Below are 25058 nucleotides of genomic sequence, written 5' to 3'. Positions count from 1 at the left end.
GAGCTGCACGTAGTGACGGTAGAAATTAAACGAACGATCTAGATCGCTTATGAAATCATTTTATAATATTGATATGGGTAGGATGATATCATGATATTCATGTTTCTAATAGTGGTATGTATAGATTTTACAATAAACAAAATAACGAACCAAACTATTGTTTTCTTTTACCATTTTAACAATTTGTTTTTGGTTATCTGTTATAAAAGAATAGAAAACTATTTTATTTTGTAATACTTCAACTTTTGAAAGAAAAAAAAACACAAGGTCTCCAATTCCTTGTTTGGTATATTGTAAACTGTTTAGGTGCTGTGTTTTCTCTGTACTTCTTAAAACAAATTTAACATTTTTCAGGGTACCGAGTTGTTTAAACTATTAATATGAGATATTGTTTAGATTGTATTGTATGAATTTGTTTCAGGAAATGGTCTAAGTCTTTTTCATACATACATTTAAATCGCTTTAAAAAGACATGTATGCACATAGAGATACACAATTAGCCCAACAATATAATATTCTGATATCCTGTGATGTCACAACCATACTCATGAAGTCCGCTACGAATGACAATAAATCATTATACAATATTAATATGCGCATTCAATAATTCAAAATATTACAATACTTATCGATATTATAAAAAAGAAGATGTGGTATGATTACCAATGAGACAACTATCCACAAAAGACCAAAATGACACAGACATTAACAACTATAGGTCACCGTACGGCCTTCAACAGTGAGTTTATCCAAGCATTCTGTATTTGAGAAATAACACAAACACGCCAATTAAACAGATGCCAAATCATGAGATGAGTAAGAAACCGTGTCGCTTGTCCAGAATCTTTTCCCGCCCGTGAATCGTTTCGCGCTTAATTCCCTTTCATTGAAATATAAACGCTTATTCTTTAATTCATAACAGGGAAGACCAATGCAGAACATAGCATCGTGTAAAATAATTTATTTATCATTGCTGCCTAAATTCATGGTATTAGAATCTGAAACTTTTTGGAGAATCACATTTTAATAGCCTTTACATACATGTTTTAGACACCAAATGTAATTCAGTCTGATTTAAGTTATTTCAGTGAAGAAATCTTTATAAACAGCCTCAAATGTTTAGTCAAAATATCTATGGGTCCTTCACCAAAACTCAATCAAAAGTGAGACGTACTTTTTATGAGAAAAAAAACGTACCAAGGTTAATGTCGAGTATATTTATATAATGTGGTCCTTTAATTTGACATTATTCTATTAATCGCCTTCGTAAGCATGTAACCAAGTTACATGTAAATGTAAGTTGTTATCAAACAATGTAAAAATGATCATGTGTGATGAAAATGAACACGATTTGTTGGTATTTCTTTGGGCATGTTTATATTATTCATATTACAAACATTTATTATATAACCATTTACCTACTTTATTTTACCGTAGTGAATTGGACATTTAAGTTAAACTTAATCATGGCTATACCAATGGATGATGAAATCCTAGGAACAGGACAAGAATATAATGGAACCTACCACGATGATGACAGTTCCGATGCCCAACATGATCAGTGTACTGAGGATGAGAAGTTGCAAACGTCAACTTCAACTAATACGGAGAACATCGTCATTCAACATAAGACAATAAGATCCAACTACATGTATGCCGTGCTTGTTTCTATTATTGCTGGTGTCACGACTATTGTCAAAACAATTGCAAGTGAGTTAATGGATATATTCGAAAAACATATGGATAATGACAGTTTGATTCATTATCCTAATAATAATATGTCATGGATGGCATTGAAGCCAAACAAAGATTATGGCATGCCAAAATGTAAAGCATGGCTAACGAGATTTGTGAGACCATTTTATGTTTACCCGAAAACGTTTTTGAAGACGTACCTTTTAGACCCTGAGGAATACAACAAATTTGTAGATCAACAGACATCAAAACAATCCAGTTTTTTAAACGAATCTATGCAATTTGAGTGGTGTAGATTGTCAAGTTTTGCATCTTATCCAAACACAAATATTTCTGTCATAAAGCTGGCCAAAGCTGGATATTACTATAAAGGAAACGGAGATGAAGTTTTCTGTTATTTTTGTGGATCAAAACATAAACATTGGAAATCAACAGATGACCCAAAAGACATCCACAAGGAAAAGGCACCAGCATGTCCCTTTGTCATAAAACATTTAAGTGCTTCTACAAACCAAGATCATGTACAGACTATTCCTGCATGCGGCGGAGCTGATTCCTCTGCAGGAGCGTGTGGGAACGCAGCAGATACCAAAAAATTATCAGTAGTCAGTGATAGACATTGTGAAGCTGTAGAGGACCAACGTGCAAATGAAGCAAGAGCTAATCATGAAAATACTTTTATAGTTGGCAGGAATAATGAAAATACTGCTCAAGTTGACAGAGATCATGAACATATCGTTACAGTTGAGAGGAATATAACGCCAACTCGAAATAGTGAAATAACCGAAAACCTAGTAAATAATGTATCTGACAGGCAGAGGGAAAGCAGTGAAGCCGTTTCATCACGTATATGTACAAACCAGACCCAAAACATGTACACTAGAAACAACACAACTGGTCTCATACGCATACCAGATACAAATGTTGTCCCACAACGAACATTGACACCAAAGTTTATAAATTCGGCGCGATCTTCGGCTTCAATTGCAGCACCAATGAACATCGGCATTTGTCTTGAAAAACCAAAATATTCTAAATATGCTATAAAGACAACTCGATTTTCATCATTTACTAACTGGCCTTCTGACTTGTCCCAAACACCAGAGAATTTGGTAAATGCAGGTTTCTTTTATACCGGTAATTAACTGTTAATTTAGTGTACTAAACAGTATTAGTAGACTGTAGTTCAATTTTGAATTATTAGGTTGTGATTATTGATATTGCGTTAAGATACAGACAATAGACAATTTAAGCTTTTTATGCCCCACCTACGATAGTAGAGGGGCATTATGTTTTCTGGTCTGTGCGTCCGTTCGTCCGTCCGTTCGTCTGTCTGTCCGTTCGTTCGTCCGTCTGTCCCGCTTCAGGTTAAAGTTTTTGGTCAAGGTAGTTTTTCATAAAGTTGAAGTCCAATCGACTTCAAACTTAGTATACATGTTCCCTATGATATGATCTTTTTAATTTTAATGCCAAATTAGAGGGTTTACCCCAATTTCACGGTCCACTGAACATGGAAAATGATAGTGCGAGTGGGGCATTCGTGTACTGGGGACACATTCTTGTTTTCAAAATCAGATTGTATATAACATGTATAAGTTATAGAAATATATATAAATTTGAAAAACAATTATTTCTTAGATTTTTTTCCAGGAAATTGGAGATCTAAGACGGAAAGGCAGATTCCAAATTTAAACGATTAACGCTATCTTAGTTGAGCAGGTATGTATATTTTTAACGTTTTCGCGCTGCCTTTCCGATAATTTTTTTTTTCAAATTTTCCATTTAACTTATACTGAATCTTAGATACTATATATCTAGGTACCGAGGATCACTGCAGGTGTTTCTTTTGTGGAGGCGGTTTAAGACGATGGGAGGAAGGAGATATGCCTTGGACAGAGCATGCCCGATGGTATCCCAAGTGTCCATTTGTCATACAGTGTAAGGGTGAGAAGTTCATTGAGGATGTACAAAAGGGACAAAATCCTGAAATTACTGAAAATGTAAGAACAAATTGATAGTTAGATTTTTCAGTTATGACACTATGATATATTAATGTGGAGGTTAAAAGTAGGATATTTTCGCTAATATAACAAATACGTCTGTTCAGCCATAACTTTTAATAACAACTCAAAGAGCCCACGGCGACGTCACTGAAGTCGCCAACGTCGCCAATGGTAATGTACAAACTTAGGAACGTCGTAATCCCGCGGTAATCTCGACATACTGGGGGCCGCAAAAAGTGCAAATTATCTTAAATTTCACATTAACTGTCCATATTTGTAAATAAATCAAATTAAAAAAGTCTCTATCTCCATGAATAAACTAAATTGAATTAACTAAGTTCTTGTTCACATAAATGAAAAATTGAATTAACTTCGAAAGTCCTTTTTAAAATTGTTAAAGTTCTAGTCTTCTTCATCATTTTCGTCTACATTGGTTATTCACTTTCGTATTTTCTTCCGGACCTTGGCACTTGCTAATCGTCTAGATTGAGTACTTCTGTGTGTTGTGTTTAGAGAGGTTTTTATATCGTGTTCCTCTGGTTTGTGCGAAACAAGAATGCTTAATATGTTGGTACATATCAATGCGTTTTCGCTTTTGTCCCTTATTGAACCGGAAAGTAAGAAACCTAACTTTGACTTTACGGCGGTTGGACCATTTCCTCTTACGACTTCATTCTCGACTAAGTCCCAGTAGTAGTCTGCTCCGATTAATAACGATATTTCGAAAGACTCTTCCTGTGTTACTGGATGTGCTAACTTAAGTCCCCGTAAATAATTCAGTCCTCTGTTGATGTGGCGAATATTGTTCTGCAAAGGTACGGCAATCATTGGTAGAATTAGAACGTGTATCGGTATTTTCTGTCCTGCATTTGATTCTACGAACACTGTTGATTTATCTAAATGTCGTACGTTTTTGTTTCTATCTCCAAATGACGATAATTGTAGAATTTCAATTCCCTCTGTATGTAAATTAAGTTTTCTTGCTAAATCTTCGGTCACAAATGATCGCTGTGATCCTTCGTCAAAAAGTATATGGGTATCTATACATAAGTTGTCTGACCATACTGGTGCGACGGCAGTTTTCAAAAGTACGTGCGTGCGTACGTCATTTGACGAGGAGTGTAGAATTGTAGTGTCCTCTTCTTTCTGATTTGTATCATTTACAATATTTACAGATGTCTGATTCAAATTTGGTGAGTTCTGTAAATGTCCATTGCTAATAGGAAAATTCGTATTCTGTGGGCTGTCATTTGCATTTTGCTGGATATGTCTGCTGGTGTCATTATCATGGACAATGTTGCTGTTAAATGGGTTATCGGTACACAGACTTGTGTGATGTCTTTTATTGCAAATGCGGCAAAACTGATTTGAATAACATTCGTGTATACGGTGTGTACCTAGACAGTTGAAACACAATTGTTCGCGTTTTACAATATCCATGCGTGTTTCGTGCAATGCGCTGGTGCGTGTAAATCGTGACAGAATACACAAGGTTTATATTGCAAATTCTGGTGTGTATGTCTCGTATCTAGAGTTTGGTGGTTTTATCCATTTTGTCCCGGTAAAGAAAGACGATGCACTTGGTAAATTGTTAGAAGTTTCAGTGTCTTGTCCCGCGTCAATTATGTTTATTTCATTGCAAATACTTTTCCGGAGGTCTCGTAATAACCAGTTTTCTGTTCCATGTTCACGGGCAAGGTTTTTTTTTAATTTCTCCCGGTAACTTACTCAAAATGATTGGCACAAGTATTGTTCCATAAGAATCTGGTGATTGGCCTAAAGATTCAAGCCCTCTTACGTAAGTTTCCATTTGATCATAAAAGTGTCTCAAACTGACAAGATTATTTCTTGGCGGTGTAATTTCTAATAAAGCTTGCATGTACGATTGTGTAATTTTGTGTGTTTGCCCGAATCTCTCCTTCAACAAAACAATGGCGTCTGCGTAGTTTGCATTAGTAAGCGCAAAACCAGCTATGGTGCGTAATGCTTCATTCTGTAACTGCGCTTTGAGGTAATTAAATTTCTGGACATCGGTCAAAGAAGGGTTTAAATGTATGGCGCATTCATACGAATCCCAGAAAGTTTGCCACTCTAATATGTTCCCTGTGAATATCGGAAGTGTGAGTTTGGGTAAGTAATGATTCTGACTGCTTGCGGATGTATACGGATTTAGATTAGTACTCACTGTGTTACTACATTGTAGCTTGAGAGAACGGATTTTGTGACGACTGCGTGCATGAGTTTTCTGTGAGGTTTGCTGAGACGAACGGATGAGAGTCAACATTTAATATTTGCGATGAAGTTTCGCTCTGACGTGACTGTGATGTGGTATGCGTATCTTGAATAAAATTTCGTATGTGTCTGATTTTTGTTTCTAAATTTATACAATACTCATCTGAGTCTAGGATTTCATCTTCTATATTTTCTGCTTCCGTTAGGTTAAGTATCTGTTCGTTCAAGTTGTTCAATAACTTTTGCTTCTGGATAAGGTTGTCAAATGTTGCGGTTAATTCTTCTGGATCGCAATCTATAGCATGCTTCGCTGCATCTATCTTTCGAATGAGTTTTGTAACAGCACTTCTGTTCCCGGATCGTATCGACTTGAGCTTCTTTAAATCCATTGGTCACGGTACCATAAATGTGGAGGTTAAAAGTAGGATATTTTCGCTAATATAACAAATACGTCTGTTCAGCCATAACTTTTAATAACAACTCAAAGAGCCCACGGCGACGTCACTGAAGTCGCCAACGTCGCCCATGGTAATGTACAAACTTAGGAACGTCGTAATCCCGCGGTAATCTCGACAATTAAAGCTAAATAAAAAATCAACTTGAAGTTTTCGTACAAAAGTATTAGCCTATACCTTTAAAAAAAAACAGAAATCAAAATCAATTATATGTGTATGTATGTGGTGTGAAGCTGCATTCCTGAAGCGTATTCCTTCAGATACAGCTACTTTTTTTTAATGTTACAGTTGGCAGAAAACAAACAGAAGAAAACGTCTATTGGAATAAATGGTTTAAAAAATAACCCAGCAGTACAAACCATTCTTGACTTTGGGTACGAATCTGATGTTGTTAAGGCAGCTTATACACGATTGAAAGAATCCGGAATACATGGTATGTAAAACTTTTTTAGACGATCACTTTTTCTTTCCCATGCCAAATGTTACAAAGTCAACCTCCTATAAAAGTACAAAACGCTGATTAGTTTTATATATTACGTCAGCATGATGCAATCATTTAATTATGGTTTGGATACCCATACTGTACTGTAGTAAAATATCGTCTACTCTCCGTATCTTATCTACATTTTTACATTTCATTGTAGCCAATCAAATTCTGACTACCTCATAATGTTATCAATCAGATCCAAAACTTGTTAAGTAATTATTTCTAAAACTATCTATTGCCTTGTTTATTTATTTAATAGTATTCGTTTAGTGTGGGAAACTATATCATTTATTAGACGAGCTTTAGAAACAGAGTACAAATATATTTAATGTTTTCCTGCACTATTTAAATTGAGTTTCTTTTGTTTTCCATTTTAATATTGAGCTTAAAAGTATCGATTTTTTCCCCATCCAAATCGTTAAATTTGTTTTAGAATGGAACCGACATGACTTAAACGTTGACAAAAATGTGCACCACAAAATGTTACTAAAATGTACACAATGCTGTGATTATAACCGCACGTTCGCAGCAGTTGCAGGAGATTACAAACCTCTAGTTCACGTTTATCGCTTAGTGTTGTCTGTACACCGGAATTTGTATAGTGCGATTAAAGGGTAAACTAATTTACTGTATACTTCCATTTACTTACAGTGTGAGTGTAGCATATACAAGAACACGTTGGTATCAGTTGATGTGTGTTTGCTGCTTTGTTGATATGCATAAAACTGAAAACGAATCTTTGTTGTTTTACAGATATATCGGCTTCACTGTTGTTAGATACCATTTACGAAAAAGCAGAGAGTGAAAATCACAATGCCACCTCTGACCAGGCAATTGCTTGTCCTAATTCAATTCCAGTAAAAGAACCAGACGATAAAGAACATTCTAACAAAACACAAGAAAACATTGAGAAAATTGACCAAACGCTTGAGTGTGAGTAGGTTTATATGTATACACTTTAGAAGTATTCCTGAATGAATGAAATGACATTAACAAAAATATAAAAGCAAATATATTCGTAAGGTGTTATAACTCGACGTCATTAGATTAACACAGAAAAAACTGAAATTTGAAAATTCATGAACATTAACATGATTAATGTTTACAACGTGTAATAAGAATTAACATTCTCCTATCTAAAGGTATTTTGTTACTTTCAGTATCTATAAGAAACCTCGAGGAAGAAAACAGAAATTTAAAAGATCAGCAAACCTGTAAGATTTGTCTAGACGAACCGGTGGCCATCGTTTTCCTCCCATGTGGTCACATGGCTGCATGTATTAACTGTGCTCCAGCTTTGCGAAGATGTCCAATCTGTAGAGCTTTTATCAAAGGAACCGTTAAAGCTATAATGTGCTGAGATGTATTATATTTATGTATTGGTAACTGTTGGAGACAATTTTAAATTCTAATTTTCATATTGAAGTGTAAAGACATATTACCAACGCAGGTGTACTGACGATAGAACTGAAAAACATATGATAAATAAGGAAGAAACGGGAAACCCATATCAAAAACAAAATACAAATCATCATATAAACTATGCATAATGATAAACAAGCTGTTGTTTTATTGGTATTATTTTTTATTTTATTAGTCATTACGTTCAGATTTGGTTATATCGTATGTACTATGTAGAGTTAGTTTGTATAATTGTACCATCATTATTGCAATGTACAATTATGTTGACTCATGTATAACATGTAAACGTAAATTGTCTTCTACAATATTGTGACAGCATCCACGTATCAACTGAATGGTGAAACTTATTTTTATGAAATAAATAATTGTTAACTTATACAGATTGTGACTTGGATAGAGATTGGCTCATTGACACTTAAACAACATCTTCTGATATCTACTAAAATTAATGCATTTGCTAACAGTTTATATATTTAAATTGAGATTTATTATTGTGACATGTTCTTATATGCACATTTTAAGAAAGTTTTCATAATAAGGTTTTAATTTTATATAATTTCACTTGTTTTAAATAAAACCGTTTGCTCTTATGTCCGTGTAAAATTGTTTGTCAAATGCAACAACAAACATTCAATGCCAATATTTATTTGTCTTACAGCGAATGAGAATGAGGTAATATTCAAACATACACAAACGAATTCAAACTAAACAATCGACAAATACAGCTCGATACACTAACACACACATAGATAAACCACGCAAAACACCTACCCATACAACTACATACTATTTGGGACAATGCGTGTAAGGTTAAACGACTAAGGTCTTGCGGCCACATCATTTGATTTCCCAGTTTTCGAATACGTTTTCTACATTTTGGACCATCACAACAAACTTTATATGACAGGTCGGGCAGATTGAAAGAAAACTAGTTTAATACATATGTTATGCTTATAAAGACAAAACACAAGATGAAGTTTCCAACAGGACTATTCCCTACAATAAAACGCCTTCCCAAATAAAGAGCAAAAGCAAAATTGACTATATACATGTAATTAACTGGCTTTGTACAAGTTCTAAAAAATAATATAATTCATTTTATTACGGGTAAATTGACAAAACTTTAATTTTGACAAACTTCCAACTAAAACAAATGAAAACAGCATTTAGAATTAACAGCCAAATCAATCAAGTTTGCTTTAAAGAGTTGAAACCTGAACATCAAAATTATTTATAAATTTACAAACAGCTAATATCAAAATGTTTTTTTTTACAAATCATGTGAGTATCGAAGTATTGATTACTGAGTTGATGATACCCTCAGGGACTGATAGTAAAACAGCAGAGGTATCGAGACATTGCTGTAAAGGTTAAACACCGCTTTATATATATTTCAAGCTTTCAAAGCGCATTTATAATAATTTTTTTTAATTTTCTACATCGAGTCCATTGAAACGGGTAAATCCAACCTTATATTTTGACAGTTCTTGTTGCAAATGAAAACTAAACATACAGAGAAGAAGGTACCATTTGTTTACAATCATGCTTAGGAGACCGAGACAAAATTTTCGACCAATTAAATATCTAAAATAATATTTCATAGTTTGCGTACCTTATCATTGTTTTCTTGATACACAGAGATCCTGAACCAGGAGCTCGAGGTTCTAATTATAAAGTTGAAGGCGTTCATCAAAAAGTTCTTTGGACGACCGTTATGGAATATATGTGTTTAAGATGATATTTGAGATATGTTTTGGGGTCTCACATACACTTTCATGTGTTCCTTTCTACGACTGTGACATTTATTATGCGGGTAGTCACCGATGTTTACTTGCAATGAGCAACTATTTGCGTTCCATTAGGGAGAAAAGATATTCTTATTCTGCATGATTTCCTGGGATTACCCCTGTCAATTATGATCTTCATGATACTTAGACTTTTTAGTTTTCAATGAAGTGTTTTCAAGTTCGTGTTTATTATTTTGTTTGTTTTTCAGGTATTAGTTATGGCGATGTGTTTTATTTTTCTACTGTTGATTTTGAATAGATTATATTTTAGTTTTCTGTTACAAGTAGTTCTAGATCCACAGAAAATATAAAAAAAATATGCAGATTTGATATTTAATCAAATGTGTTAATCTTACTTCTTCGTTACATTTGTTGTTTTATAGTGATTAAGATGATAACACAATGTTGACTGCTGTACCCCTATTTTTGACATTTTTACCTATTATGTCTGTTTGTTTTGTTCACGCATCGGTGACTATATAATGGAATTTGATGCGACTGTCATACAAGTGAGAGGTTTAGCTAGCTATAAAACCAGGTTCAATCCACCATTTTCTACATTTGAAAATGCCTGTACCAAGTCAGGAATATGACAGTTCTTGTCCATTCGTTTTTGATGCGTTTTGTTATTTGATTTTGCCATGTGATTATGGACTTTCCGAATTGATTTTTCTCTGAGTTCAGTATTTTTGTGATTTTACTTTTTACTACAACCAAGTCGATGTCAAGTTTCTTCACAGAAGAAACTTTACTGCTGGTGGATTATTCCCCGAGGGCATCATTAACTTGGTAGCTTTATGCATGATGAATACAAATAATACGAAGAACAAACCGGCTGGGACGTCGCCCGGGTTACCAAGGTCCTCTTTTGCTGCACGGAACACTGTAGCATTTGATTTGTGTGTTCCACGAAATATCCTCCGGGATACCCCTGATTTGACATATGTTCAGCCAGAAGGTAATTACTATTTCAAAAATTCAAATACTTTTCATAAATTAAAGCCATGTTGTGTCAATATTTTTGACTGTTTAAAGACACCTGCTACAAGTGAATCAACACCTATTATTTCTTCTTGTAAACATAAAAAAGGAAAAAGGAGCACATGTAAGACATGTGATATGTTAATCACGACTCCTGATTTCACTAGTAATTTAACATCTAAAACTTATTATACTAAATCTTTCGAGCCTCTGGACTGTTCCACGGACAATGTCGTGTACGGAATCGAATGTACTTTGTGTGGACTACTTTATGTTGGTGAAACTCGTCAAACTTTGCGTAAAAGAATGAATCAACACCGGTCTGATAATAAAGATCCTCAATTTAGAGTTCTTTATAACCATTTTAATCAACCGGACCATGATCCTTCTTTATCTATGAAAGTACGCATCATTGAGAAAATTTATCACCACACAAATAGCCCTGTACTAAGTACTCCTTTCCGCAAAGATAGAGAAAATTTCTGGATAAGGGAGTTAGGGACTGCAATGCCATATGGTTGCAATGACAATATTAAAGGAGTAGGAAATTTGTCAAGTCCTGCCTGTAGTGATATTAATGTAATGAGTTTATTTAATACTACCTTACGACAACAACGTAGTCATGGGCAAAAACATTACCATCGGCCTAATGTTAAAAAGTCTTCCAAATCTAGATCACTCTCTGGGAGCTTTGATGACCTTCTTTCACATCTTCATCATCCACTAGGGTTACATTACATAAGAACTATTCTCTTTTCACTGCCAGTTAATTTTCTAAAACGTTTGAGAGATTATGCACTTGACAAAGGAGGTACCAATACATTTTCTGCAATATACAGACTAGTCAGTATTATTTGTGATGTAGCTCTTTTCCGACTTTTCAAACCAGTAAGATCGGAACCTTTACATGAGGAAAAGAGGAAATTCCTTCCTGTTGATTTTGCCAATAGAGGAATTGATGCAATCAATCTCGGCAACGTTCTACATCACAAGGAGGTAACATCTAAAATTCCTATTTATTTTCAAAATCAATCTGTTCCTATTGTATCCTACAGTTACACCAAAACCATTGCACCTAAAATATTTAACTATAAACAAGCATTGCAGGACCTTGACTTAGAACAATACTTAAAAAGCCCTCCGACATGTGACTGTTCCCACTCGCCTTATAATTACAGCCCCTCTGGTCATGTTATAACTGGAGATCTAAACATAATTCAACATGAAAATCTCCGAAAGGTGATTTCTCATGGTCCTAAGTTTAGAGAACCCCAACCCATCAATTGGAACCATAACTTCAAAATAATTATGGATTCCATTGAGGACTACGCCAGAGCATGGGCTAAACGAGAAGAAGTTGAACTGGACACTTTGTCAGAATGGGTTAAAACTATCAGGTCTCTGATAAAACGTCGCATTCACAAGTTGAAAAACTGTGTTAACGATCGACCAAAGTCCATTTTCAGAGACAAAGAGGCCATGAAATGTCTATCATCTCTTCATGATACGTATGTTGTTGTTCCTGCGGACAAAGCTTCAAATAATATTGTCTTTGTATGTAAATCGTATTACTACGAATGTCTTGTAAAAGAATTGGGTATAAAGGAGCACTCAGGTAATCCCACATACAAAGACATATCATTTGACAAGGATGAGATTTTAGCAAATCATAAGTCCTTCATGGCTTCCATAAACATTACATTGAACACCAAATCGGAGGACTTACCTTGTTTGTATTGGATACCAAAGCTTCATAAAATTCCGTACAAACAACGGTATATTGCTGGCTCATCTTCATGTTCCACTAAAGAATTGTCCATTAGATTGACTAAAATTTTATCCGCAGTGAAAGAGGGTCTTCAGAAATACTGTGAAACTGTTTACTCGCGTAGTGGTATTAACCATATGTGGATTCTTAAAAATTCTAAAGAACTTCTAGACAATTTTAAATCTCGGTCTATTTCTGAAATTAGTTCTATCAAAACTTTTGATTTTTCAACCCTGTATACCACCATTCCCCATGTGAAATTGAAAAATCGCCTAAAAGAAATAATCCACAATGCCTTTCAACATAAAAATGGTAGCATACGCTATAAATTTATTACTTTGGGATTTCATAAGGCATATTTCGTTAATAGTGACAAACAAAAAGGTAAAACCTGCTACACAAAAGAACAAGTGGTCAGTATGCTGGAGTTTCTTATCGACAACATATTTGTTGAGTTTGGAGGTAGACTTTTTCAACAAACTGTCGGCATTCCTATGGGAACGAACTGCGCGCCTCTCCTTGCTGACCTCTTCTTGTTTTCATATGAATCGGAGTTCCTTCAGACACTTGTCAAAAACAAGAAGATCAAAGAAGCCAGGTTATTTAATTTCACTTTCAGATATATTGATGATGTTCTTTCCATTAACAATCCAAACTTTTCTGATTGGGTTCCATTAATATATCCACCAGAACTAGAAATTAAAGAGACAACAGACACGGCTTCATCCGCCTCATTTTTAGACTTATACCTCGAATTTGACATACACAGTCATCTTAGTACCAGAATCTATGACAAACGAGACGATTTTGATTTTGAAATTATCAATTTCCCCCACCTTAGTAGCAACATACCAACTTCACCTGCATATGGAATATACATTTCCCAACTTATTCGGTATTCAAGAGCTTGCAGCTCCTACTCAGACTTTGTAAAACGTCACCAATGTCTGAGCAGAAAGTTGATGAACCAGGGGTATGTCAAAGAACGTCTCGTCCTTTTTCTAAAAAAGTTCATCGGAAGGTACCCAGAACTTGTTGATAAATATTCCGTATCAACTTCACAAATAATACACGATGGTCTTGAAGTATAGATTTTGCGTACTGACGTTGTTTATCATCTTAATTACGTGTTATATTATTCTTTTATTTGTCTTTATTAATATTACTTTTACTGTTGTCTGTTTTTATAGATATCCTTTTGACGTAACTCTGTACTTATATATCCCATCATACTTTGAACGACAAAATTATTTTATGATGTGACTCTGTACCTATGTATCTTGTCATACTTTGAATGACAAAATTATTTTATGATGTGACTCTGTACCTATGTATCTTGTCATACTTTGAATGACAAAATTATTTTATTCATTAATATTACTTTTACTGTTAACCAACTTTTTTTGTGATATACATTTTACGTGACTCTGTACTTATGTATCACGTCATACTTTGAACCACTCTATTATTTTATTTATTATTATTACTTTAACTGCTAAGTCAGTGTTTGTTATATCTATTTTGCGTGACTGTATTTGTGCATCCCGTCATACATTGAACGACAAAATTATTTCATGTCTACCTGTGCGAATTTCAAACGCGCAATTTTACACCAGTACCCATACCCTCCTTCCTTGATGGGTGCATTTTACATAGACAAATATAATCGTATAATATAATCAAAATGAGGATGTTAATTTGATGTATGCCTTTTTGTGCTTCTTCGTTACATTTGTTGTTTTATAGTGATTAAGATGATAACACAATGTTGACTGCTGTACCCCTATTTTTGACATTTTTACCTATTATGTCTGTTTGTTTTGTTCACGCATCGGTGACTATATAATGGAATTTGATGCGACTGTCATACAAGTGAGAGGTTTAGCTAGCTATAAAACCAGGTTCAATCCACCATTTTCTACATTTGAAAATGCCTGTACCAAGTCAGGAATATGACAGTTCTTGTCCATTCGTTTTTGATGCGTTTTGTTATTTGATTTTGCCATGTGATTATCGACTTTCCGAATTGATTTTTCTCTGAGTTCAGTATTTTTGTGATTTTACTTTTTAATAGTGTTCATAAAGGAAGTCATAACATTAAGAAGTTTTATAACACAATTTGTCGTTACATACAATCTTTTTATATCATGCGGTACACTTCACCGAAATCTTACACTTAAAGTCATCTTATAAAAAGAATTGAACAACAAAGATTTACACCTTTTTTCTGATGCCATGATCATATGATGTGTCATTCACCTCTTCATATAATAGTGACACTAAAAAAAGTTAATATGTAATTTGCAATTTATGTTATTCAAAATACGTAATGAATATGGAATTAAACATATGATATACATGTAATATACTCAAATGATATAATATGCGTATTCCATCATGAATAAAGTAATTTTATGCTTTATTTAACTCTCTTCAAAACCTTCTTTGTTCACTAAATAGAATAGAAGAATATTTGCAGTTTACTCTTAATTACGTAATTTGATGTCCTTGTAGATGTTAAAAAAATCGTAAGGGTACACCCTTTACCATGTGATTAGCCTGCCACTACAACGGTCAGTGTAAGAGTGTAATAATGACTTCAAAGGCTACTACATTTTGCAGTAATTATTATGATTTTAAAAAACAAACTCTTTCTTTATATGCCATTTCGTGGTCTTGAAGATTAGCTCTCGTCCAGGTTTCATGGCAATTCTACAAGGTTTACAAATGTATCATTTCAAAAACATGTAAATTTGCAATCCTGGACTGTCTTTAAATGTCAACTGTAAAAACTAAGTCCATCTAAATTATTAACTTTCCTTTCTCTGGAATTCTGTTTTCATCTATCATTTATACTTCTCAACATAACATAATAGGTTATAGTCTGTTGTTATTTATGTATTATTGTCATTTTGTTTATTTTCTTGAGTTTCATATTCTGACATCGGACTCGGACTTCTCTTGAGTTTAACTGTGTATATTGTTGCGCGTTTATTTCTTCATTGGCTAGAGGTATAGGGGAGGGTTGAGATCTAAAAAAAAATCGTGTTTAACCCCGCTGCAATTTTGCGCCTGTCCCAAGTCAGGAGCCTCAGGCCTTTTTAAGTCTTGTTATATGAGCGTCACTGATGAGTCTTATGTAGACGAAATGCGCGTCTGGCGTACTAAATCATATTCCTGGTACCTTTGATAACTATTGTATGATTTTTAATTGTAGTTTCTTGTGTATAATTCGGAGTTAAGTATGACGTCCATCATCACTGAACTAGTATACATATTTGTTTAGATGCCAGCTGAAGGACATCTCCGGGTGCGGGAGTAGACCCATTGGTGGCCTTCGGCTGTTGTCTGCTCTATGGTCGGGTTGTTGTCTCTTTGACACATTCCCCATTTTCTATTCTCAATTTTAGATTTTGATAAAATTATTGTCAATTTTTATATTAACTTTACATGCATCATCAAAAGAAAGAAGAAAAAGAAACAACAAGTTAAGTTGAAAATCGAGAACAAATTAAATTATTATTGTTTTACTCAGCAATGAAATCAAACAATTTTGAAATTTGAGAGTCTTTTTTTTTAATTTTGTAAACACTATATTACAATGATTTTTAAATAGACGCATGGTCGAATTTACTTGTAAACAAAATTAAATTTAAAAATCTGTTATGTATACTTCTATCAACAAGGGTGACCTTCATCTCGTTCTAAGTGGTTGTTGATCTGTTTTGTTTTACATAATTATATAAAGTTAAGTACACATTATAAACATTTTTATTTGTTTAAGGGAGTTACCACTTGATTTTATGGGGAGGGGGGTGTGCTAGGATGAAATTTGACAAAAATAGGCAGGACAGGAGTTTTGAGTAAAAAAAAAGGCAGGATGAGACACTTGCAAAAAAAAAAGTCAGAACGACAATTTAGGTAAAATAAAAACAAAAGGCAGGACCGAAAAGAATGAAAAATAAAAAGGCAGGACTGAGATTACAGCTTAAAAAAATGGCAGGACAAAATTGTTCATCCTAGTCCCCCATAAAAATCAAATGGTAGCTCCCTAATTGAAAACAATAAGGTATAAACCAATCATATTTCTAGAATGTATAAGAGGTAAAATGATAATATTTGTCTGTGTCTTTTTTGGCCATGGAGTTGTCAGTTTATTTTCTATCTATTAGTGTGGCTGTCCCTCTGTTATCTTGGCCTCCTTTTTTATGAGTTATTTATATACACATCTACATTACGGAAGTAAGAATCAGGTCTCTTCTTACATCTTATATCAATTTTGTAGGTACTACACATATTTTAAGGATGTAACGTAAATACGCGTACGCTTGTAAGTTGATATAAACATATACTGTTTTTCATACAGATTTACGCATTAGATATTTAAATCGATAGTACGTTGTATGAATCATTTTTATTTTTAAACCAATTTGACATACGTGATCATTTAGTTCCAGGATCTATGACAAGCTAAACGATTCTGATTTTGATCTTCGATCCTAATTTGTATATGGATTATACATTTCCCAACTCATTCGGTATTCAATAACTTACAGCTGCTCCTTAACTTAATAAAACACCATCAGCATCTGAGCACAAATTTTACGCACCATGATTATGACAAAGCACGTTTCGTCTTTTTTTTTAAAGTTGTCATCGAAAGATACTAGCTAGGCCTTGTTCGTAAATATTCAGTATCAACTTCTCAAATACTACATAAGGTAAAAAATTTGGTACTGGCGTTATTTCTCATCTTAATAACGCGTTTTACTTAAGAGTTCTTTTTATATTTTTAACCCTTTCCGTTTAATCTATTTCGGTACATACTTCTGGCGTGGCTAGGTATTTATATATCTCACTATTTTGTTATTGACCTATTATAAAATGATTATTTTCGTATTCTTGTTTGAAATTTTATTTTTATTCTTGTTTATACTGCATACAGTGTCAATATGTGATGTGTAAATTTTACTGGTATATTATCATACTAAACTTATACAAATAAGTAAAAATGCCAAGTGTGCTTTTATTGTATTTGTATTTTTTTAAAGAGATTACTAAGTTATATTTCGTTGATTTTGTTGATAGTAAAACACTATATATTATCAATAATTGATCGTTTCGTTAATGCAGCATTTTACTTTGATCTGTCATCTAATCTTCTAGCTGTTCACCTACCACAGCTATCTACGTATTTATTAACAAGTTTCAGTTCCTGTAGTAGTGGCTTTATACCATGTTTTTATAGTTATCTACCTGATCAAAAAATTCATTTTATAATTTATAAATTAGATGAACATGTGGTGTTAAATGCGACAAATATCTAAGTGCATTAACAGTTTTCTTACATATTTATTTGTCCTTTTAACTTTTTTGGATTCGAGCGTCACTGACGAGTCTTTTGTAGACGAAACGCACGTCTGGCGTATATACTAAATTTAGTTCTGGTATCTATGATGAGTTTAATTATTAGATAAATACTCTTTCAAAATTATTATGAAAAAATATGTATAGGTAAACATTTATTGAGTTTATTATTTTTCAATCTTTAGTTGAATAGGGAACATGCATATTCAATATGCGGAGCATACCTTTTAAAACAGGAAGTAAGAGAAGATCAAATACAATATAAAAGTCGAAGTAAAACTTACACAATCACGGGCGCAAAAACAAAGAAAAAAATCAGCAACAACTGGAGACACAACACTTAAGATAAAAATTTAACTACCAAATAGCTATAAAAACATGAAAAAAAGATAATTAGGGGAGAAAACTGACAACACTTGGACTGCCTCACAAAAATAACAAAATTCCATTTACACACGTTTTCTTAGTTCTTTTTATTAAAACTGTCTACTACATGTACATGTACATGTTACCATTATTTTTGAAGTCCACGACAAATCTTTAAGTTAATCATGAGAACTATGATGAGTAACAAGATATAAGATACACAGACTCAAAAAATAAACTATGTAAAATAGACAAAAAAATGGAAATCGATATAAATGCAATATAAAGGACCACGACCTGCTAGCGCTATAATCATTTGCATATATTAATGCAATCATGTTGTTTTCATTTGAAATAATAGTCTTCATTGTGATGCAACACAATGCAATTGGAGCAGTCATTAATGACCAATTGACATCCGCACTGTGTACCACAGCCTGATATGGCATAATACAATGTGAAGGAGTTTCTAACAACCGGTAAATAGTTAGATGTTGTCTGAAGAGGACACATAATCATATTAACATAAACAGTACCAATATTTTTGCACAAGATGCGCATTTTGATAATCAATATCTCTCCAGTGACGCTCAATACTAAAATATGTGTACTTCCACATTACGTGTATCAGGTTTTATAGTACAGTCAATCATCACTATGATCATAGTCTTCCAGGTTTAAGTAAAGCCTAGACATTTGACTCTTTCTGCGTTTTTAATGACCCTCAATACTCATTGTACTGAAAAATTCTGAATAAAAAGACCCAAGAAATCTGCAAAGGCCTAGTTACTAAACTAGTGTTTTGTATTGGAAAATAGTTAACTGCTTGACTTCAAATATATAATTTAAGATTAACTTAGAAAGACCAACGATGCAGTATCAACATCTCATAGCTTTGTTTAGACATTTCCAGAAAACTTGTTTGTCATTCAATAATTCAATATTTCGAATACTATCATTTGCATCCAAAGCAATTAGTTTATCCCAAATTTGTAGTAAGCAACTCGGCAATTCTCCCTTCTTTAAGTATTCCAACCTAATAACAATTATTCTAAAGGCTTTCTCCTTGAACCGTTCGATTCCTCTGTCAAGCTCGAATTCGCCCCATTCACCCCCAAGAAAGCCATTTGAGATAACAACAATCACCTTTTTGCTTTTATCTATAGCATCCATAATATTATTGCTTATAGATGGACCAGAAAGAAAATCTCTGTGACGCAAAACAAGCTTAAAATTACCCACACCTTCCAAATATTGTCGTAATGGTCCTACGACCCATTTGTAATCGTCATCATGGTAAGCTACGTAAGCATCATATTGTGAATGCTGATTGTTATGGTCATGGTTGACTGGATATAAAATTCCAAAATACATGCATAAAAATTGTAAATGCATTCTATACCAGTAACCAAGAACGCTTAACACAATCATTACACTGAAAAGAATAACAGAGAATATTAACCATATTTTCGTCCCACAGTGGCCTTTTAATTCTTGCAATTTTCTGTAAACGTCAAGTGTTGTCCTCAAACTTCCGTCGATGTAAACACAAGAATAATTACCGTTGTTATCAACTTTAACGGAAGTGATAAATAACCATTCAACAAATTTCAAGGAATTACAGTTACACACAAAAGGGTTTCCGTATAATAAAATGGTAAGTTTGGACTTTTTTTGATATGTTTCAATATCATCGAGTTCTGGTTCTCTAAAGTATGATATTTGATTGTTTCTTAGATCAAGAAAACTAAGGTTATGATATCTATGAACCTCTAAGGGCAAATTTTTGAACAAATTTCCGGTTAATTTTAACGAATGCAAGCTTTTTACTTGGCTAAGAAATGTTAAATCTTCAAATTTTTGTTGAAAATGATTATCGGAAAAATCTATTCGCTGTAATCTTTTCAATCCTTTGAGAAACACACCTTTAGTATCATACTTTAGACCAACATCAAGCGCAGAATTTCGCATTACTAATTCTTCAAGGTTTTCACAAGAATTAATAAATCTATAGTTCAAAATATCACATTTAAAATTTGATACATTAAGTATTTTTAAACTCTGTAGTCCATTCATTGTGTAATTACAGTCAAGGAATGATGTTCCAGCAAAATCAATCATTTGAAGACTGTTGCTACCTTTAAAATTTATGCTGTTTGGCGAATGTGTAGTAGAATGTATAAAAGATGCGTTAATAAATTCGAGGGAGATAGGAACGCCTATTACATAATCTGCTCCCTTTGAAAATTGACTGTTATTGATATTTGACTTACGACTATCAACAACATAAAGTTGTATATCTGTTTTATTCTTTTTGTAAACTGATTCGTGATCAAAGTTAGAAATCTCTTGATGTCCATTTCCATTATTTAAAGATATATCTATCCTCGTCAAATTCACAAACACTTTCAGATAGGTTATACAGAATATTGTGCGATCTTCGAAAAAGTTTTCACTGAGATCAAAACTTACAAGACAGTTTTTATATTTCATACTTTGTAGGCCAGACCCATCGATAAATCGTAAGTGGTTGTGTTTTAAAATAAGTGTTTTAACACATATATTACCGATGTATGAAATTAACTCAGCAGTTAACACATTGTTCCTACCATGTTTAAAATTTGAAGTCAAATCTATTGTATTCATATGGCGATCTTTGAAAACATGTAACGCCCTAAGACCATTTGTCATATTTAAATACAATGAATTTCCTATCAAAAGACTAGAAAGAGTACTCAAAGGTAGAAAAGCATCAACGTCAATGTAAAATAATGTGCAACTCAACAGTAGTGTTCTAAGAGGTATGTACTCGAAAGCTTCAAATGTATTATTCGTTAAATTGTTTAGACTACAATTTTCAATATTTCCGAAGAATTCCAACTGTGTCATAGCAGTAATGACGTTAGAAAACTTTCCATTCGATGGTCCATCAGAAGTAAACAATGTAGTAAGATTTGTAAAGTCCGACCACGAATCATTTGGATACGTTGTTAGTAGGTCATGTGAAATTTTCAGAACTTGAAGTGTTGTAAGATCACAAAATATGTTACTTTTAAATCCCGACATCGGATTATTTATCAGATTTATTGTGCTTAAGTGCGTTAAATTTGCAAAAGCCGCATTGTCAATGGCCGATAAATTACAGTTATGCACGTCTATGTTTCGCAGCTCTGCATATTTAGAAAATGCCCCATCATACAATCGTCTAAGATCATTATTTCTTAAAATAAATTCCGTGGTGTTTGGTGGACAGCTATTTGGTATGCAAGATATATTCCTTGAACTACAATCACACTTTACACCACTCTTACCAAACGTTACATCACAATGTATTGACATAGAAAAAGGAAACACACAAATAGTATAAATAATGCACAGAACTAATAAAATGAAAAATTTCTTCATTTTGACAAAACTGTATAGTTTTTATAAATGAATTAACATTTAAAAGATAGAAAGTCCTATTTGTCACAGTAAAGGAACTAAATGGCTGAATGATTCTATTTATACAAGATTTATATTATGCGTGACTAAGTTATGAAATGTTAGTCACTTTATGGAGATCGCACCTCCATCAATTACTATTTCGTTCGTTAGAAGTGTAACCTATCAATAGAATGAGCTTCCGACGAGGGGACTTATAGGATAATTGTTTATTCTAATCTTCATCAACTTCCTGTGGTAAACTTATTATTGTTCAGCTTCTTTTTGTAGTGTTGAAGATGCATATGCATAAACTAAACATATTATCTGAGATCAAAGTTAGGTTACAACTTACAGCTAAAGCACTCCTGGTAAACCATATAATCTCAACCAAATGGTTAAGACGGAAGAAAAAAGTATTCTGGCACTTCCTGTTGACCTTTTCGGGTTCCAAATATCCACAATAAACACAGGGTAGGTCGACTTTACATCAATATACTGAAAATTGATGAGTTTTTTGTAAAATAGGAGAATAAGATAATTGAATTAGGATTTGTTGCATATTTAATACGGACCAATATGATTTAAAATTATATCGGAATGACTTTTCTCCAGCAGGTAAATGTGGCCAGTACAGTCAGTTATTGACAAAATGACTGGTATCATCGATAAAGTAACCTATATATTAGTAAATTGGTATTTTTCTAAAACCTTATAAACATAAAATTACAGTTTGTACTTTGTCTTTACGAATACAATTTCATTAAGTTGAATATGTTATAAAGTATGTCATGTTGAGATATTCTGGTATTGGTTGTGATATTCTGGCACAAGGTTGAGATTTTCTGTTAAATCGATCTTTAAACTAGTGAAGGTAGATCTTAGATATATATAATTCTTGAGATAGAATATGTTGAACTTTGCCAAAGTGAAGATTGTACGATGCTTTTTTTTCAAAAATATAATAAACAGTATGTGTCACCGTGCTAATCAGCAAGCTATGAGTCTAGATTTGGTTAGATTGACTTACTTGACTTAATCCATTTCGTCCCAAGGGGACATAGGGCGACTACAGTTTATCTCCATTTCTTCCTGACCATGGCTGTTTGTTTTGTTTCTTTCCAGGTCATCACAATTTTACTCAGCTCGGTTGTTCGTCCTCTGCGCCAGGTGTTTTTTGGCCTTCCCCTTTTTCGATGTTCTTGGGGGTTCCATTCTAGGGCTTGTTCGGTAATGTATTGTCTTTTTTTCTTAGGGTATGCCCGATCCACTTCCAACTTCTTGCTCTTATTGTCTGGGTTGTTGGCTGTTGTTTGGTTCTTCTCCATAACTCATTGTTGGATATTTTGTTTGGCCATCTGATGTTGAGGATATTTCTCAAACGTTTATTGACAAATGTCTGGATAGATTTGATGGAAGCAGCTGTTTCTCGCCAGGTTTCTGATCCGTATAAGAGTACAGATTTGACATTGGTGGTAAATATCCTTAACTTTGTGCTAGTTCTTAAAGCATAACTCTTCCAAACAGGTTTAAGCATGGAAAATACTTGTTGTGCTTTCCTTTTTCTTGCCGATATGTCTTCGTCTGTGCCTCCTAATGTAATGACAATACTTCTAAGATAGGTGAATTGTTGTACATCTTCAACAGTAGAGTCGTCGATCTTAAGACAATCTTGCTGGTTTGCATCTAGCCTCATTGATTTAGTTTTCTATGCGTTGATGTATAGGCCTGTTTGTTTTGCTACTGTTTCAAGACTTTTGGTCGGATGTTGTGCATCTTGAAAGCGATGGGATAGTGCACAAATGTCATCGGCAAATAAAAGATCTTCAAGACGTGTTTTAGGGTCCATCCGATGCCTTTTGGATCTTTGTAGGCTGATTTACCGACCCAGTCAACTACTATTAGGAAAAGGAGAGTAGAGAAAGGACAACCCCCAGTTGTAACAGGGAATGATTCGGTCATAGTTCCACCTTATATAACTTGACAGGAAAATTGGTCGTATAGCAGTTTTATCATTTTGATGATCTTTTGTGGAATTTCATAGTGTGCCATAATGTCCCAGAGGACCTGATGGTCAATGCTATTAAAAGCTCACTGGAAATCCACAAAATGTAGGTATAGTGTCGTCTGCCATACTATTGATTGTTCAATGATTATTCTCAATGTGGCTATTTAGTCTATACATGATCGTTCTTGTCTAAGGCCAGCTTGTTCATCTCTAAGTATCTTGTCGACTTCGTTTTCATTCTGGTAAGGATGGTGCTACAGAGCATTTTACTAGGTATGGACAATAAAATGATACCTCTCCAGTTTTCCAAAGCGACTTGTTACCTTCTTGGGGATTTTTACTAAAAGTCCTTTACTCCAATCATCTGATATTTCTTCTTCTTACAATATCTTATTTAGAAGTCGTAACAGGCTGTATAATTCAAGACTTTTATAGCTTCTGGTGGTATGTTATCAATGCCGCCTGCTTTTTCATTTTGTAGACTCTTTATAGCTTTGTCGACTTCAGTTTTTGTTATTTTGCTGGTTTTGATGTTTAATATTGAAAAATTTTGTAAATCAGGTGGATCTGTAGGAGGGGGCCGGTTAAGAACCTGCTCGAAATGTTCTTTCCACCTTTCAAGTTGATCTTTCAGTTTAGTGAGGGTATTCTTGTCTTTATCTTTGATTGGTGTGGTTTACCGCTTTATTGCTTTGTAATGTTGTATAGGGTTTTGGTGTCTCCCATGCTACAGGCGGCTTCAGCTTTTTTGGCTAGATGTTCTACGAAGTTACTGTTATCTAGTTTGCAACTTTTCTTCACCTCATTATCTTTATTGCTATACTATTCTTGTGTCTGTTTTTTCTGCTGTCTAGGTAAAGCAGTTAGAACTTTTTTTCTTTCACTTATCTTTTTTCGTTGACAATTTTCAAGGTATTTTCTGGCATCCATTGCTTGCCGTTTTGTTGGAGATAGCCGACAGTTTCTTCACATGCTTGAACAATAGAATCTCTGGTCATTTCCTATGCTGTGTTGATGCTAGTTTCGTCATCATGTAGATTTTCAAGGACACTAAATTTGTTTTG

At 33.7% G+C, this 25058-nt stretch overlaps 1 protein-coding gene across 2 annotated transcripts; it reads left to right on the top strand.

Moving 5' to 3' along the window:
* Nucleotide 1: 1 nt before the first annotated feature.
* On the top strand, nucleotides 2-8884 carry LOC143081376 (putative inhibitor of apoptosis). 2 transcript variants are annotated; one of them, XM_076257355.1, is made up of 7 exons: nucleotides 11-114; nucleotides 1438-2832; nucleotides 3346-3414; nucleotides 3514-3695; nucleotides 6674-6818; nucleotides 7626-7805; nucleotides 8033-8884. In XM_076257355.1, exons 4-7 carry the CDS (start codon nucleotides 3579-3581, stop codon nucleotides 8230-8232), a joined length of 642 nt encoding a protein of 213 aa, XP_076113470.1. In that variant the 5' UTR covers nucleotides 11-114; nucleotides 1438-2832; nucleotides 3346-3414; nucleotides 3514-3578; the 3' UTR covers nucleotides 8233-8884. The 2 variants fall into 2 exon arrangements, with proteins under 2 accessions (XP_076113469.1, XP_076113470.1); XM_076257354.1 differs by lacking the exon at nucleotides 3346-3414 and having other exon boundaries at nucleotides 2-114.
* Nucleotides 8885-25058: the final 16174 nt, after the last annotated feature.

Source organism: Mytilus galloprovincialis, chromosome 1, assembly GCF_965363235.1.
Source record: "Mytilus galloprovincialis chromosome 1, xbMytGall1.hap1.1, whole genome shotgun sequence".
Classification (NCBI taxonomy): Eukaryota; Metazoa; Mollusca; class Bivalvia; order Mytilida; family Mytilidae; genus Mytilus; species Mytilus galloprovincialis.
Note: the sequence above shows the minus strand (reverse complement) of the source record. Positions and strands in the feature narration are given on the sequence as shown.

Coding starts and splice junctions, on each gene's coding strand:
- LOC143081376 (XM_076257354.1), top strand. CDS start 1,467: ATGGCTATACCAATGGATGATGAAATCCTAGGAACAGGACAAGAATAT. Junction 2,833..3,513: donor TGCAGGTTTCTTTTATACCG/GTAATTAACTGT, acceptor CTATATATCTAG/GTACCGAGGATCACTGCAGG. Junction 6,819..7,625: donor GAAAGAATCCGGAATACATG/GTATGTAAAACT, acceptor GTTGTTTTACAG/ATATATCGGCTTCACTGTTG.